This window comes from Macrobrachium nipponense, chromosome 6 (genome assembly GCF_015104395.2).
Source record: "Macrobrachium nipponense isolate FS-2020 chromosome 6, ASM1510439v2, whole genome shotgun sequence".
Classification (NCBI taxonomy): Eukaryota; Metazoa; Arthropoda; class Malacostraca; order Decapoda; family Palaemonidae; genus Macrobrachium; species Macrobrachium nipponense.
Genome location: NC_061108.1, coordinates 34,332,008 through 34,351,210, shown reverse-complemented (window position 1 = coordinate 34,351,210; position 19,203 = coordinate 34,332,008). Strand labels below are relative to the sequence as shown.

Below are 19,203 nucleotides of genomic sequence, written 5' to 3'. Positions count from 1 at the left end.
AATCGAGAAACAGCTGATTGTCGACGTCATTTGCTGTAAATAAAAAAAAATAACAGAGCAGGCAAAACTGATGTCCAGAACTGGTGAAATCACACTTAACAATCATACAATCAAGTATTGTGCAAGTTTTAAACCCAACTGTGTTAATTTACAACAAAGTATCTCCAAATTACATCTCTTCTAAAAGCTATGTAACAAAGTGAGAGATCGCTCATCCTAACGTCTACTTATGGTAACTATCCACAGTAATTACTGTAATTACAGTTACTTTGTTCACAGTATCAAAAGTTGTATCGTTAGTGATTACCTTGAATAACCTACTGTTTTTACCAATATTACAGACGTTTTGTTTAGTGTCGATAGTTGTGACGTTAGTTAACTATTGACACAACTATCGACACTTCAAGGGTTAGAATATCATTGAAAATCTCGGCAGGACTTTAATGTCACATGAATGCCTCTTTTATAGTAAGTTTAATTGTGGTTCTTACCACTTTCCTCTTCTGCTTGTCTGTAATGGCTGTCTTGGGACCAATGACTTAGTACACTATAGAAAGAACAAAAACTAAGGAAATACCTGAACAAGCATGTACTACTTGCTCAAAACAATAGCAGCAAAGCAAGTGGAGTTCAGAAACAACGCCAACTAGCAGCGCTGATTGAACCACTTTTGTTTACAAAAATCCTAATTCATTGGGTTGGATTCTGGGTTTTTGTTTGAGCTCTGATGCAAAATTTACTTGAAATTTAGTGTTGAAATGCAAATATTTTGAGTTCTAGTAAGGTTAAGGACTGGGCTCTACTGTACATCTTAACTGAATTGTTAGCTCATATCTGTGCCTATGGTGTGATATGAAAATGTTCAAACTATCTGCCTTATTTTCGGGATGTTCAACGACTCTCAGTAGCCAAGTAAATTCCTTGGATACAGTAATCAACTGAAATCATCAGTCTTTTGGAAATTCTGGACACTTCCATTTCTCACCTGTTAGTAATCTGAGTTCAGTATTACTGATATGATCAAGTTTAATATGACTGATGACTGATATGATCAAATAAAGTTTTAATAACAAACCCATCAATCCTATATTGAACTTCTCAACTCCCATCTCTATCTTCTTGTGAAAAATCTAATCTATGGCACAGAATGAACTAGGCAGTTACAATCATCCAATGGTTTACAAATCCACATGAATGACATCGCTTAGCTTTTCTGATTTTTGTCTTCAAGACTTCAGAAGGCAAGTTTTTAAGCCATTCCAACCACAAATGAAGGTTTCTCATAGACTGATGAGTTTGTATAAAAAAATTGGTTTATGTCACACAAACTTGGTTCTACAATTTCAAATCCTCTCCAGTACAAAAATTTACTATACTACAATTACCAAGCTTGAGAGATTTACCAAAGTATTTACCCCTATACAGCATAATTAAACCTTTTTTCAAAATACACTTTCATACCTGCTCTTGTGTAGGAATCTCAGTCTCATTTTCTACTGCATTAGTGACAAGGTAGGTACTGAGTATTTTTCTTCCACTATAATCTAAAAGACCTAAAAGGGGAGTGTAGTACTGCAGCTGCAAGACTGTGAGGAGATTGTTGTAGTTGTCTGCAGGGAGCCGTAGCAGACGGCTGAGCTCCTTTCCTAGGGCAGATCCTGAGTGGATTCTGAAAAAAATAAATTCCTTTTATATTATGCATTGGTCTTTGCACTAACTGTTTACCAAAAACATAAACTATTCACCAAAAAAGTGATGGTAAAGTCTTCTTTTAATACATGTGATATTTTTATGATAAAATAAGGTTTTGTATAAACTCACCCTGTCGTTAAGTAGCCATTAGTTTTCACGTATTGGCGCCTAATTCAAATTTCACTCACTGTAGGTATCAGTACCATCCCCCAATGGTAATACAAGGAACGACTTAGTTAGGCATTTCATTCTGTTTTATGAATAATGCATCACAGGGGAGGCGGGTGGGCTCCAACCATATAATTACAGTGGTCCCCCTGTATTTGCGGAGGATGCGTATCAGAACCCCCGGTGAATAGTTAGAACCCGCGAATGTTTGGAACCCCTATAAAAATGCTAGAAACAGCCTATTTTGTTAGTTAAAACTCAAGAAAAACCCACTAAAAATTTTCATACTTGGTTTTTTTATTAGATTTATCACAAAAAGTGCATTTTATGATGAAACTGATAAAAAAACCAGGAATTTGTGGATATTTCTCATAGAAAAATACTGCGAATGTGCAAATTTTCCGCGAATAATGCGGGGAAACGTTCCCGAGAGAAATCTGCGAATGTGTGAGTCTGCGAATCCGGAGAACGCGAATACTGGGGGGGTCCACTGTACTAGGTTAAGTATATACAAAACTTATTTTATTATAAAAATATTTTTTTGCGAGACTTACCCAGTTCGTAATCATATAGCTGATTCCACATTGAAAGAAGGTGAGATCATGGACATATTCTGCTCCAAAGCATTAAGTCATGTAATGAATTTGAAATAGAAAAGTTGCTAGAATTGAAAAAACAACAATTGTCGTTCCTATCAGTTAAGAGAGCTATGCAGATGAATACTGCCTCTGGTTGGTGGTTATCTTAAATTGGAGTGGCATGACAGTAGTGCCAATGGTTCCCTCCTACTTAGGAGAAACTTTGCAGTGAGGGGAATGCTGCTATGGCTAGCAAAGTATGATAGGAGGCCACCATTGCCCTGGGCGCAGCACCAAAATAAAACAACCAGAAAACACTGACATCTACACTATTCGGTGTAGATGTAATGAGAGAGGTAGGTGCTCCAGGTACACTGTACCCCCTGGCTCTCCAAACTCAGCACCTTACTGAAAAGGTGAAAAGATAATAGGAGAACATCCTGAGCTTCCTTCTGCGATGCCATGCCAGTCACTAAAATGGTCTCTAGGTACTGAACAATTTCAACACTATTTAAACCTACATAAAAAATATAATAAGAAAAGATCGCTTAATGCCTCCGGAGGTTTGATAGCAGAATGGGCATAAAGAGTAAATAACATCTGAAAACTAAGGAAGTAGAGGCAGTTCTTACATCTTTAGCTTCACTTCAAAGTAGGCCAAAAAACACTCCACAACACAGTGTGTCTAAAGCATGCAGTCCATATAAAATGGAAGACAACATGTTTAGACAGAGGAAGAGAGAGGTTCTGGGAGGAACTTTTCTCTTTATACCCTGGAAGTAGAGCTATCAGGGCAGGCGAAGTCTTCCAACATTCACTCCAGTTCAGGGTGAACAACTAGTAGTTGAACACATTACGAAATAGAAAAAGTATATAGAAGACAAAAACTGCTGTGTTTGTCTGAAAAATCATTCTGAATCATTGCAGTGGCCTATGGATCAATTGCAACAAAGCAGAAGAATTACAGACTTCTGTTGTACCATGGGGTAAACGGAAAGAGATAATGAGTCTAATGAGACATATCTCTGTCTAATGATTCTCACAATGGCAAATGTGGAGCACAAAACAGGAACCATAAGTGAGAATCCAGAACCAACCAGAGACCTAAGTTTGTGATGGTCAGGTAGAGATTCGAATTAGGAGTTAACCCTCGACAGAGGAGAAACAATACTAAGACAAACAAAATCTCAGTGAGAAGGCAGTACTCTGTTCCTCACTTGACTCTGTAGGCTGAGTTGCCTGGTAGCATATCCCGTCTTGGAATGCATTCGTCTTATAGTGCTATCGAGCGCACAACAGTTACCCTCATGCATCTACATGTTAACCGAAACAAGAGGGAAAGAAACCCTCTTCTTTAGTGATAAACCAACATTGCGGTGTTGTTGCCAAACAATACCACCAGTTGCCTCAAAATCAAAATTGGAAACTCTTGGGAGGGCCAAAAGGTTGTCCTGAATTTCAGGGTAATTAAGAGAAGGTATTAATCGTTTTGGTCACACACCACAAGAACTAACTTACAAGTAATATGTGCCTATTACTCGGACGGTGCAACTGAAAACAGACATGTCACGAGGAGAATCCAACAGGCTCCTGTTGGATGGATGGATGTATGATATTTAGGGCTAAAGCCCAGGCACTGGGGCCAAGAAGGCCATTCAGTGCTGTAATGAAGGTTAAATAAATTGAATTATGGTAAATGAATTAATGACTTAGTGAAAGAAATGATTCATAAAATTAGATGTGACTAATAAATAAAATAAAAATAAGTTTAATGAATGGCATAATATACATTAAAAATCTGTATGATATAACATATAAATAATTAACTAAATGTTATTAAAAATTTGTATACACTTTAAAAAAGATGAGAGCAGAAATATCTGCTTCATCTCCCGAGATGTTCGAGAGGGATTTATCCTGGAAATATCTTTCCCTCTGGTTAAAATATCTGGGGCAAACCATCAGAATGTGCTCCACTGTTAGTATCTCGTCACAGTAAGCACACACTGGTGGGCTGCTTCCTTCTAAAATAAACTGATGGGTTAAGTAAGTGTGCCCAATCCTTAATCTCATTCAAATAACCTCTGTTTGTCTGTCAAGCTGGAATGACAAAGGCCACGGCAGTATATTTTTCCTAATATTTCTATACTTACTATTATTGGCAAGAAGAGGAGAAGTCCACCTTTCTTGCCATTTACTTAATATAAAAGACCTAACAGGAACTTTTAGGTCAGTATGAGGCACTTTTCTGAAAGTTGTTTCTCATAAAACGCTAGCAGCTTTCGCTTCCCTGTCTGCAGTCTCGTTTCTATCGCCATGTGAGAAGGGACCTAACAGAAAGAGACTGACTTACGCAGACAATATATACGAAAAAGCGACTCCTGAGTTTTTTGAATTAACAGATGAAAGCTATTAAATTTTTTAATAGCTTCTAAAGTGCTTTTAGAATCCGAATATATGACAAAATTAGTGTCACTACTTTGAAGAAGTAAATCTAGGGCAGAGACTACAGCTGTTAATTCGGCAGTAAATATTGATGCAAAGTCAATGTAATTTAGCTGTATATGCTGTATCACCAAGGATAACAGCACACCCAACACCACTATCTGACTTTGATCCGTCTGTATAAATTTTCACATAATTGGCATGGGTAATGTCATGCTCTAAGAATTTTCCCCTAATCTCTTCCTCAGTACAGTCCTTTTTCTTAAACGATTTCTTGCATACTAGAGCTTCAGGAATAAGCCATGGGGGTTTACAGGATATTTTACTTCCAGGACTTTCTGGGATTTGAGATGGTTATCCCTAACATCCTCATTCAGTCGAATTTGAAATGGTTTAGAGGCTCTTGTACCAGAGATATTCCCTGAGTCTGTTTCCTTGAGTACTTGAAAGGAGGGATTTTTGGGAGCACTTTTCATTCTAGCCATGTATCGCAACCCAAGCTCTTGCCTTCTTAGATCAAGGGGAAGATGAGGCTCCTGTTGATTGAGTGTCAGCCTAATTCTTCTTCACTTTGAAGAGAAAAAGAATAAGGACTGGAAGCAAATCTCCTTCATTCTCTAATGAAGAGAACGAAGGTGAAACCATCACAAAGGGAAGCTTCTACAGCAATAAAAGGACACCAAAGATGACTAGTTCATGCTGAGTTGTTTGTTCTCAAAAGGGAAACATTGGAGAGATCCTAAGATCGAACCAAGAACAAAGGCTCTCGCATCTAAACTCTGGAGAGTATACTCCATACAGTTCTTATTCACTTGTTCAGCCCAGTGTAACCCAGATAGTAGAGGGAAAAAAAAAAAGAAAGAACGATGACTGTTCTTGCCCACTCTTCTCAGAACTAGGGGGAGGGACAATAACGTGCGCGATCATCAACTTGTGGTGATGATAGCAATCCAAACTTAGGAAAACTTATTCGCCTCAGCAAAAATGCTTCCTGAAGGGGGAGTAGAGGTTTACACCCACCAAACAGAGCATTCTCTTCCTACAACTGGTTCGTTCGCAGAAATGCAATAGAGAGTTGAGTGGAGTTGGTGGCATCAAAAGTTCACTTCTCACCATGCATCTATCTTCATGATCGAAACTTCATGAAGAGGACTGCGCAGAGAACCTCTTCTTTGACTCTCGTGATGCCCTGTCCAAGTGGCAGCTAGCGAAAGATCCCCTAGTATCACGAAGATGAACAAGGAGACTGTTATCGGGCGTCCAACAGGAAGCGCCAGACTACCAACACCTGGTGCTAGGTGAGGCGTGGATTAGGTGAGGCGTGGAAAGTGCCAAGCAAGCTGGAGCAAGGGAGTGTGGCACCTCAGATGGCGCAGAGTGCCTGGACAAGGGACTGGTGCTTAACAAAAAACGCCCAATACAAGAGACATCCGAGCACCTAGGCGCCAATACCTGGTGCTCATCATGAGAATCAGTATTTATTCTCATAAGTGCCTAGGACAAAAGTACACTTGAGAAGGCTCACATATACCAATGCAGGAACAGAGTTGTGATCCACTTCCTCTTCAGCGGACGACAAGTCAGTATCACCACCTTTAAGAGCATACAGTGGACCTCCTGTATTCACGTTCTCCAGATTTGCGGACTCACGCATCCGCGGATTTCTCTCTGGAACATTTCCCCCCATTATTTGTGGAAAATTTGCCTATTCGCGGTATTTTTCTATGAGAAGTATCCACAAATTCCTGTTTTTTATCATTTTCATTATAAAATGCACTTCTTGTGATAAAACTATTAAAAAAACCACATATAACAATTTTTAGTGGGTTTTTCTTTGGTTTTAACTAACAAAATAGGAGGTTTTAAGCATTTTTATAGGAGTTCCAACTATTTGCAGGTTCTAACTATTCGCGGGGGGGTCTGGTACACACCCCCTACGAATACAGGGGGACAACTGTATATGAGAAGGGATGCGAGTCGACACATCTAGCTGTGAACGCCTGGGGGAGGACTGGCTATCAGAAGCAAGAGGTCGCTTACAATGCTTTGAACGTCTAAGTGCTAGGACAGGGCGTTCAATATTAATACTAATTAAGAAAAATAAGTAACTTTTCTTGAATCTGATAACTACTGAGCACCACTCACTAAACGCCTTTCTAGCGGCGTTCAGTCAAAACCTATAAACGCATCACAAGTTTGACAGAGGGGGAAAAACCCTATTGGACTCCCTTAGTAGAATCAGCTGAGTTACAAGTCGAACATCGACTGAGAATTGAATCAGCTGAGCTGCGAGTCGAATATCCATCGTGAGAAGTCAGACAAGCATGACTGCAAGGGTACGAGGCTTCATCAACTGAAGAATACCTCTTAAGAAGTTGAGAGACCAAATAATCATACCATCGACGCAATCCATGAGGTGACGAACTGCAGGAACAGGACAACAACTGTGCACTAAAAGATATGCCTTTCCAGTGGCATTTGAAACCTACATGCGTATGACAAGTTTGACCGAGGGAGAGAAAAATAAAAAAAAATCTTCTCACTACACATACATCAAGATGCCTTTTCAGTGGCTGTCTGCTGATACCTGGGAAAAGCCACAGATTCAACTGAGGGGGCTAACTCTGGGGGCAACCTCCTCGGACTCCCTTTGACTACCAGTATGACTTCTCCTCAATGCAGAGGAGCAGGACAGTGACTTAAGTCTAGGAGATCCGAGGGGCCAGATAGTTACCCCCTCTAACACACATCCAGAAAGATGCCTTTCCAGTGGCTGTCTGTTGATAACTGGGACCAACAACAGGTTTGATTGACCTCCCTTGGACTTCTGGTATACCTTCTCCCTGGTGCGGTGGAGTGGGAAAGTGACCTTTGTCTAGGAGAATCAAGGGACAAGTAGCCACCTCCTCCACTACACAACACTTCACTGTTACACTGATAAATTCATGATAATTGAAATAAAAGGCTGGCAAAGGCATGGGAAGGAAGCAATGAAACGAGGCATGGGAGCAAATGACTAAGATACGAAGGGTAGTGGGAGAGAACTGGCACAGGTTCGGGAGGCGGGGAGAGTCGAGAGGCCAGAGACGAGATGCTGCTGCCTCTGGTAATCTCGGTTACTGATTACTTTCATGAAAATAATGGATCCATAATTGATTACTAACTACATACTTTCTATATCATTAAAGGAAATTCTGGCATCTAAGCCTGAAAAAATTCATAATGTATGAATAACATTAGCATTTCATATAATCAGCCATGTATTTAAAAAATAATGTAAATGTATAACTTTAAAATTTTTTTATATCAGTGTTAAAGTATCAAAATAAATCTAGTACATAATGTAAAAACACTGCTTTTACACTCCAATTAGTGATAAATTAATAAAACATATAATTTACAAATATATGAAATAGCATTTCATATGTTCAGATGTATTTAGTATTTTTAAAATATGTAACCTTCTAAAATAACATATATTTATATTACTGAGTAGTTTTCATATTAGTCTCTCAAAGCAAATTCGACTAGTGTTCACCACTGTGTGACACCAGGAAAATACCTCCGTACGCCAAGGCCATGCAAGCATTCTCGGTAATGTTCCAAAGTACTGCCAAATCAAAAACCCATTAGTTAATACTCAACACCATTCTCTCCTTACTAGTTTTCAACCTCCACACTTTGCCTCTGCAAAGGAAAGTGATGAGTAATGCAGGCAGAGTAAACAAAACAAAATTTGTTGGCCTTATTCCAAATGATTGGCCTAAAAGAATGTCTTAACATTCACAAATTACTTCAAGATAACTATATTAACAGGTGACTAGCAACTAAAATCACCTATGGCTGGTAAACAAAATCCCAAAAGCAAGGTATACCTATGGGAATGATGCAACATTCAAGAATTACTTAAAAGGTAATTATTAACCGGCGACTTGCATGTAGCCTAATCCCGGTAAGTAAATAATAAATGCAAAGGTTTTGGGATAAAAGAAATTAATAACATTTGAGAATTATTTTAAGGTAAATAATTACTGGTGTCTTGTTACTAGCCTATGGCTGGTAAACAAAATCTATAAACAAAGTTTGGCCTAAAGGAATGATGTAAGATCAAGATTAGTACTTACTGCAATTATTAACTGATGACTTGTGCATAGCATAAGCCCAGTAAGTAAAACATATGCATAAGTATTTGGCCTAATTGAATGGTATTACATTCAAGAACTATTCCCAGAGAAATATCCGGCTAGATGATAATCTGAATTAAATAAACAATGACAAGACTCATCCTGCTCAAAGGCTACGAATACATTCCGGTGGTTGTGTAACTACCAAAATCTGGTGATATAACTGGAAAATAAGAAGTTAAGTATATCTTAGTTTTACCAGACCACTGAGCTGATTAACAGCTCTCCTAGGGCTGGCCCGAAGGATTAGATATTTTTACGTGGCTAGGAGCCAAATGGTCACCTAGCAACGGAACCTACAGCTTATTGTGGGATCCGAACCACATTAAATCGAGAAGTTAATTTTTATTAACAGAAATAAATTCCTCTGATTCCGCATTGGCCAACCAAGAATCGAACTTTGGACCACCAGATTCGTATCCGAGCGCAAAAACCATTTGTCCAACAAGGAACTCCGGAAAATAAGAACAAGCTGTTGTAAACACAGAATGAAGTGCTTGGCTAAGTCGTTCCTAGTATTGGTGTTGGGGGATGGCACTGTATACCTACACTGAGCAATTGAAGCACTACCTGCAAAATTTGAATGAGGCTGCCATGCGTGGAAACTAATAGCTATTATAAAATTACTGGGTAAGTCTTATATACAAAAATAGTGTGAACAATTTGGCAGTGGTGTACTTGAGCATATCTCTCCATCCAATATGAGATAAAGCTCAGGATTATTTACTAAATACTACTAACACTGCCAGTTATACAATTAACTTAACAGTACAATTCAACTGCTTTTGTCTCAAGACACATATAGTAACAATAAAAAGTGGCTTTCACATCAATGTATTCGGAAGTACAAAAACAATGGGACTAAACCCCCAAAAATTTAATTTTTTCAATACAGAGCCATTACTTGTAATACAGCCCAATTTTGTGGTTCATAGAATCCCAAACACACCTATCCCTTGTTTAGCCAAAAACGGAAAAGCATCAATTAAAAGGTGACTGTATATCCCAGTAGATCCCAAGGTCTTTTAGTTAAATGTCTCACTTTTTGTGGTCTGGACAATTAATTGAGAGATGAGGGCTGGGTTAAAAGCTGAGAGATCTGATTGTTTATGGGTTTCTAATGAATTTTGTTTTTAAATATATTAAATTTTCACAACAAACCTTTTACTAACAATACAGCCCTAAGGAGAGCTTTAGAAACAGAAAAGCAATCATGCCCATAAAAATAATATCATACAGCAAAGAGGACTGGACATGTGCATCACTGGTGAAATTTGGTAGAAGAGCAGCAGTTACTCAAATTGTAAATAGTGACAGTAAATAATCCAAAAATATTCATACCTTGCAGAATACCATACTAAAACATGCAAAGTTGGGATGAAGTGTTTGAAAAATAGTGGTTCTTAAACCTTGACTGAAGCAGAAACCATCTAGGCCCAGTAGTAGCTGTCTCCAGCTACTACTTGTCCAGGAGTAGCCTGTGAGTTTCATCACCTGTGCGTACTGTTCCCAAAGTAAAAGTTCAAAAAAAGTATATTAGCACTTCCAAGTGCCTGCCAATAAAACCTAACTAATCTTGATTTTCTCTCATATTTCAAAATAGGTTAGAGTTCTCTGATCTTAGGAGTACTCACTACCATCAATGATACAATCTATATTGATGCCAGATAACATCTATTAATTTATTCCAGTTTGTGAACACTCACTTTAATCTATTCTGCCTCAGTATCCTTAACATTTTTTTATGCCTGTAGGAAAACTTGTGTGAGGCAATAGGTAATAGCATAGTACCTTGCTTCAAAAGTAATTATGTATATCCAAATTAATCTGAAATTCATAAATTATTGATTTTCAAGAGTAATTATTGTTACTATTACTTTTTTCCTTGTTTTAAATTTTTTAAGTACTAGGGATGTCCAAGTGCTTTACTCAATAAAATCATCATTGCCAGAATATTCCTAAACAAACAATAGGCTGATTTACTTAGTATTTATGTAGTTAGCTGTCTCAGGTCCTCAATGCTCTGGATATACAGTTTAATTACTGAATGAGCATATAACAGGCAGTCCTCAGCTTTTGGCATGGGAAAAGAGTAACAGGATGGCAAGGGGTATTAAGGAAAATCCTGAGTACCTGAAATCTGTCTTTGCCATGAAATAAGCTGCAAGGAAAAAACTTATATGAAAAATACTACTGTATTGTGGATAGTTCTCAATGAAAAATATACTGTGAACTGACAAATTTTCCGTGAATAAGGTGAATATTATGTTTCACAGAAAAATCCGCGAATAGGTGAAGTTATGTTTCACAGAAAAATCCGCGGATAGGTGAAGCTGTGATTCAAGAACTGCGAATAGGCAGGGATCTACTGTATATGATTAATTGGGTTATAATAAAATAAATCATAACTCTGAAGAGCCTATTTACTGCTACTCACTCACCAACCATGCTGGAAAACAGAAAATCTTATAAGAAAAGAAGAGTACAACTATATACGTAATGGTTATGTGATGCCACAGAAGATGAAAAAAGCTGTACTAAAAACATTAAAATTTTTACAGAATGTGCATTACCAGAGTCAAATAGCCTGCCTCTTGGGCTGAAGGTTGAACCAATTGTCTTTAGGACCTGTGATACAGTTTAGTGGGCTGTTTTGGCTCTTTAAAGGTTGCCTAGGTCTAAACGTTTAGTAAAAGAAACTGACTGATATCTGCCAAAGTACATATTTTACTAAGAATACTTTACAAAACTGGACTTGCTGAAAACTTCCTGTCTGAAGCTGCTTAAGAGAAAGTAAGCAACCTTTGTCTAAAAGTTGCTTAAAATGTTTTGGTGAAATAAAAAGCTACCTCATCCACAGAGTAAATTTTTTGTACATGTCAAAGCTGCAAATAATTAAGCACCATAATTTAAAAATATTCACTGCTTCTGTAAGTTTTAGTTCCAATTGAAATAGTCAAAATTTATTTGAAATAATGGTACAAATGTTCATTGAAAGACCTAAAAGCTATCATGCATTCAATAGAAAGTCATAGCAATATCACATGTCCAGTAGTTCTTATAAGCAGCAAACACTGGAAAGTAACAAAGTATTACTAGGAGAATGTCAGTCACAAAGATATTTAGAATAGCCACAAACTAGGTGGAGCAAGACAATTAAACATTTAAAATTAACAGCATAGCTTCCAAAATTAACACTGGTTTATATCAAGTTTTATCTAAATACTGATAACATACAGCAAATGCAAGATGACTGGACATCAGTGGAAATCAAAAGACAAAGGATTAACATCAGAACAGTAAAAATGAGCAGGACATATTTTCTGTGATCTTTCTGGGTCCAAAATTGAATTTGATTAGCACTGTGTACTTAATATTTACTACTACTACTTATAATGGTTTCAAGTTTTTACAGAAATAATGCTATTTTACCTGGTAAATTGGCTGCCACCATCTTTCACAATTCTAGACATTTATAAGTGGAAAACCATTAAAAAGGCAAAAATTATGATTTTTGTAGCATAATTTCATTGGGTCAAAAGGTATGTCCCTATTGCACTGTGAAGATTCATCTGTCTTCTTACAGAAATATTAATATGTGTAACCTATTTCAATACAGAACAATCAACATACAAAGTCAACATGAGAACTTTAGGAAACTCCTGATATTTAGATACTCGTTAAAAATACTATTTAACAGAATGAAATGGAAGGGGGACAATACTAGTCGTGCAAAAATTGTTAAACAACAAGAGAAAATAAATACTGTAAGAACTTATCTTTGCAAAAATCAATGGCTTCATCAGTTCTATCACTTATATATTTTGTAAAATACCTACTGTATTTCCTAAAACAAATTTGTCTTACTAGTACAAAAATATAATTTATAGCTAACATGTGAACTTGAGAATGTGCTACAATACTTTTGAAGCAATTTGATCTTAATCTTCATAGTGCCACATGTAAAAGTATATGACAGACAGTCTGATGTTAGGACTGAATGCCTACTGGCTTTTAAACGACATTCCTCAGAGTAGCACCTAATCTAAACCTTTCAGAAGTGGTATGTAAGTTGCATCAACCAATCAAAGTGTCTAAGTGTACTACTTTGAGGGATTCTGGTCACTTCTACAAATTGAATAAAACTATACTTTACCCATACCTAACCTTTGTTTCAATTTGTCAAATCAGAATGGGGAAGCAAGCTTTACTTTACCTCATTCCAGTTGCATGTGGCCAAGCAAGATTTAGTAAAATACAGTATCCGCACAGTTCCATTTTGAAGTATTTACTACTTAAAATTGTTAAAAACTATATTTCTATGGAACTTCTTAACCCAGATTTTATTACTGATCTCTGGAACTGTCATTCAACTTTGCATCCCTTTTAAAATTTTTCATAATTATAGTTATCCTTTAGTGCAGACTTTCTAGACTATACCATACACCATGTTATACTAAACATATACTTTACTTAAAGTTTTGTCTTGTCTTTTGTGAATACCAGACCATTTTTTAAATTTTTATTTCACCTCTGATCAAATTATAGAATAAGTAATCTTTAGTAATACAGAAAAATTCGAATATCATTTCATGGTTTGTGTTTTTCTCTTATAAAAAGTTATATTACTGATTCTGTATTTAATTTTCCACAATAAGTTACTACTGCTCAGGCTTCTACTGCTGCTAATAATAATAATAATAATAATAATAATAATAATAATAGATAATAAAATAACAATAATATAATAATAATAATAATAATAAGAATAATAATAATAATAACAATAATATAATAATAATACAATAATAATAATAATAATAATAATAATAATAATATGTATTACTCTGTAAAGAGTTAATGAAGTGAACATCAGTCATCACTGAATAAACAAAAAATTATTTACAAAAATGCAGTTCAGTTACACAAACATGATGGAACTAAAGCAATTAAAAGCATATAGTACACTGTATATTCAAATACAGTAATACAGAAACTTCCAATTTATTTTTTAACAATCATTATCATTTTTTGCTCTCCCAGTTTTTCCTTCCTAAGCATTAGAATACGCAATACTCTCTCCAACAAAATACTACAGTACTTCTCTTTTACTCTTGCTTACACTTTTGTTCTAAAACCTACTTGCCTGTCACTTATTCTCTGAATTCATTCCTTTCATAACTTCTTCCCTAAAATATGTTCACACCCTTCCAAAGGACTGTAACAACTGCAGAAGCAATTCCAAAAAATCCCAAATGTTCAGAAACTAGTACTTAAGAAGGATCAATATACCCAAAGATCAAAACTTCTACTGTAGAAAATGGTATTGATTACAAAAACACTTCCACTTTTTCATGTTTGATTTAGTCGTTTGTACTTAAGTACGAGTAATTCTTACAATTAGATATCTCCATCTCAGGATCTATCCTTAAATCAATTCCCAAATTTTTTATCACAGCAGATTATTTTGTTACCTAACAAAGTTTCACCTACCTGGTTGGCATTTCAAATAAAATTTTGAGCTGTTGAGCTGTATTTTCAATTTACTACCATAAGGAATAATGTCAATTGATAAATGCATACCAACTAACAGAATATATATACAGTTTTTGTTTTCAACAGTTAAATTTTTCATTGTATTTCTCCCTCATTGCACCAGTTTTTTTTAACTTATGAACTATTCTTGTGCTCTGTCATTTCTGTAGCAGCATTAGGCAGAGTTACAGTACTTAAATATCTTACACTTGTGTTTTACTTCCGCATATTTCCATCTGCTATTTTATTCTCTATTCTCAACAAAGAATCACTTCAGTTAACCTGGTCAAACCCTGAATTTTACCATACTGCATTCAAACTGTGTATGTTTCCAGTACAGATTAAATAAATTTAATAAAAAAAGAACAAGCAATGAATCATAGTAGGTAGTACTAGAAATTCTTACCCCCAAAAAAGCAAATAAAATGCTCTAATATCCAAGTCACTAACATTAAAATAAATATCATTAAAATGCCAATGTGAGTAAACAACGAACTTGGTCAGTGCTGAAATTTTGATAAGCACTAGTGAAAGCTATTATCAAGAGAAATAAGTATGCATCCAGTATTCCTTTACTGTCAGTACAATACCACTCCTCTTTTTGGGGGAATTTTTCCAGTGCAATATCACCAGAATAACTCCTCTATCTACAACACATCCATCACATATTTATCACACTATCATATAGGGCAAATACATCTGTATAACATATAATAGAACCTCTTCATTATTGAAAACTATGCCCAAACCCATTAACAGTCCTCCAACTTAAAAAAAAATGTTATCCTTAATGGCTCGTCTGAAGAATGTGTAATGATGCAAGAAGTGAGAACTGGAGCAAAATAAAGTTAAAAGTTATATGGCTTAGTGAGAAAAGACCAAAGAGAACAGTTGAAACGTAAAAGGGAGCAAGGCAACTGGTGGCTGAAGGGATGCTGCAAAGCACCTTTATTAGAACTGTCTACAATACAGTGTGCACCACCCACCATAGGCAACAGCCCTTAGCAGATAATTGTAAAACGTTATTTTCATGATAAAATTAAGTTTTATATATAGTACTTACCAAGTAATTACATAACTATAGTTTCAACTTGTGTGAAAGCCTAATTTTAAAAATCATGGTAGCGCTTCTATTAATTTGATGTAGGAGACTAACCCCGCCACTTTTGAGGAACAGTAGGAACAACACAGCTGAAGAGCTCAATTCATTTGTGCCCTTTTGTCCACGAGAGGGAGGAGGGAGGCCTTATCTGTCATTACCTGGTAAGTATATATTTAACTTAATTTCATCATGAAAATAACATTTTCATATAAGTAATTTACCAAGTATGTAATGACATACATAGATGAATCCCACATTGACAGGAGGGGGGACACAGACATATTCTACTCAAAAGCATTCAGTAATGGTAGTGAATTTGAAATAGAAAAGTTGTAGCATTAATACAATGAGCTGCTGCAGAAAGATACTGCCTCTTGAGTGTTCATCTTAACCTGTAGTGGCGTGGTGGTAGAGCTGTGGAGTGCCTCTACTGAGGTGGGAGCTTTACAGCGAAGAATATGTCCGATGGCTAGCAGAGCATCAATAAGTGCCCTTACCCTGGATGCAGTACCACAGTAAAAAACAACCAGACAATATTGTCACCTACACCGAAAATAAAATAACACCAACCATTCATTAAAAACTGGTGGGTACTTCAGGTAGTACATGGTACCTCCCGGCTCCCCAAAAACTCAACAACTTATATAAAGGCAAAGAAATAGAGGATAGAAACCTTTATAGCAAGATGTCCTCTCGAATCCTCGAATGTGCCTTGGTAATAAGGTCACTTAAAAAGAATGACAATGCATTCTTGGAAAGGGGTCAGCAAGGATTCTTCACAGAGCACCAGAGGTTGGTAAAAGGACCTCTGAGCCTCTCGGTCCTGTCCATGCACTAATACCTTAAGGCTTCCAGGGGGCAAATGAGCTCTTTCTTCCTCTTCTGGGCCAAGGATCTCCATCAAATTCTTAACGGTGAAAGAACGGGGCAAGGGCTTGGATGGTACCTTGCTCTTGGCCAGAAAGAGAGACCATACGAGCCCCCTGTGTCTCCTTGAAAGAGTTGAATATTTTTATCTATGGCTTGGAGTTTGCTGATCCACTTGGCAGTAGCTAAAACAACAAGGAAGAGGGTTCTTCTAGTCAGAACATTTAATGATGAGGGATGAAGGGGTTCGAAAGGAGGGCCAGATAGCCACTTCAGGACTACATCGAGATTCCAGGCGACTGAGTATCTTCCTCTGCTTGGATGTGTCAAAAGATTTTATAAGGTCACTCAGATCCTGGTACGACAACAGATCTAAACCCGTGTCTAAAGACGGAACCCAGCATGGCCCTGTAACCTCAAATAGTAAAGGGAGACAAACCTCTAGAAGATCTCAGAGCAGAAAATCTGCGATCTGAGTCACAAATGTCTGAGAAGATAAGAACTTATGTCTTCTACACCAGCTGCAGAATATTGTCCACTTGACCCGGCAGACCTTGCATGAAGACTGACATCTGCATCTTGCAATAACCTCTGCAGCTGGTCTTGAAAAGTCTTTCACTCTGATGAGCTTCCTGACAGTCTGAAGCCTGTCAAGGCAAGAACGGATAGTCCTCAATGATAACAACTGAAATGAGGCTGTATGAGAAAAGACATGGTCTTTGTAGAAGTAGTCTCGGGAAGTCTACTAACAACCTAAGAAGGTCCAGGAATCACTACTACAGAGGCCAGGACGGAGCTCCTAGAGTCATTGATACATTGTGATGGTAGGGAAATTGTTTAGCACATCCTTGACCATGCTGAAGGGTGGGAATGCATATAGGTATATTTTTGACCAATTCTGAAGCATGGCATCTGTCACCCATGTCAGAGGGTCCAGGACTGGAGAACAGAACAAAGAAAGGCAATGATTTCTCAATGTTGTGAGCAGGCCTATGGTCGGTTTTTCCCAGTTTCCACAGGTCGATCCATACCAGTGGATCCAGAGCCCATTCTATGGAAAGGACCTATTTAAGATGGCTCAGTTCATCTGGCAGCATACTTAACTTCCCTTGTATGAACCAAAAGATGGTCTTGGTACAATTTTGCTCTGCCCACAAGAGATGGTCCCTTGTTGCTTCACAGAGTGAGGAATGAGTCCTGCACTGCTTCCTGATGTAAGATAGAGTGGTGGTATCCAAGTGGACCACCACTGTCTTGTTGAAAGTCATGGCTGAGAGGGATTGTAGGCCTAAATGGATTGCCTTAAATTCCCTGACACTGATATGATGATTCTTCTGTTCCAGGGACCATTTCCCTGAAACTTCCATGTTCCCCAGAGGGGCTCCCCAACATAGATCCAATGTATCTGAGTAGAAATTAGGTGGAGGTTCAAAGGAAGGAGAGACCTTCCTTCTGAAAGTCTTCCTTTGAACAGCCACCATCGCAGGTCCGCCTTGTTCTCCAAAGTTACAGGAAACACAAATGAGTCCAGATGAGTTCTCCTGTCCCTACTGGCTTTCAGGAGGAATTGCAGCATTCTAATATAGTCTTCCTAACCTGACGAACTGCTTGATGAAAGCAAGAGTTCCTAACAGGTTCATCCACTGGTTAGGCAAACAAGATGGGAGAGAGAGAAAGTTGTACACCATCTGAAGGGAGGAATCAACTCTCTTGGGAGATGGAAAACCTGAAAACACCAAGAGTTGATTGTCATCCCCAATAAAGAATCTCCTGAGTCAGTGTCACCTGGGACTTTTGAAGGTTGACAAATACAGTAATAAATACCTCAATCTTACACAATTTGAGTTGCATGAATTCACATCATGAACTTTTCATTGGAATCGACTATTATCATACACAAGTTTTTCAGAGACACGCAAACGCAAATGCAACATTTTTGAATCCTCGAGAAACCCTGCAAAAGTGTTTGTTTAATTTTTTATGTAATTTATGTTTTCAAGCTTTTATGTGTAAATCAAATAACATTACAAAAAATATTTTTTCTCTCTCTGAGATGAGAGAATTTTTATGGTACATGTATGTACTATGTTTATTAATATTTTCAAATATTAATAATAATAATAATACTAATATGACTAAAAAATTTTCTAATCAATTTGTATTTTTCATAGCTAGCAAACCTGAGGTCTTAACAATAGGATAATCTTCTTGTGCCAGCTGGAAACGAGTTAAAAACAATCAAAGATTGTAGACCAAGGAATCTGTGGCATCTGGCAACTCATTCATACATGAAGTGGAAGCTGGTCACCGACTAGGCACAGAACACCATGACGCGTCAAGTCTTTCTCTGACCACCTTGGAGAGTAGTTGCTTCCACTCTCCTTTAATAATAATACTATAACTGTGATTACAAAATTATTTTGATGGTATTTTAAAGAAATAAAAGCTCTCTCTTTCATACTGATGAAAGAATTTTTTATGGTACATGTATATGTTTATTAATATTTTCAAATAGTATTAAAAAGATTAGTAAGATTAAATAATAATATTGCAGTGGACACCTTGTATTCAAGTTCTTGAGATTCATGGACTCACGTATTTGTGGATTTCTCTATGGACCATATATACCCAT

At 37.0% G+C, this 19,203-nt stretch overlaps 1 protein-coding gene across 3 annotated transcripts in view; it reads right to left on the bottom strand.

Annotated features, from left to right (window-relative positions):
- LOC135216136 (vacuolar protein sorting-associated protein 35-like) overlaps positions 1 to 19,203 on the bottom strand; it is a 156,516-nt gene that overhangs the window by 18,555 nt on the left and 118,758 nt on the right. For all 3 annotated transcript variants that reach the window (XM_064251219.1, XM_064251217.1, XM_064251218.1), the window contains one exon: positions 1,462 to 1,669. In XM_064251219.1, coding sequence (XP_064107289.1) covers positions 1,462 to 1,669 — 208 coding nt within the window. The remainder of the gene's footprint in view (positions 1 to 1,461; positions 1,670 to 19,203) is intronic.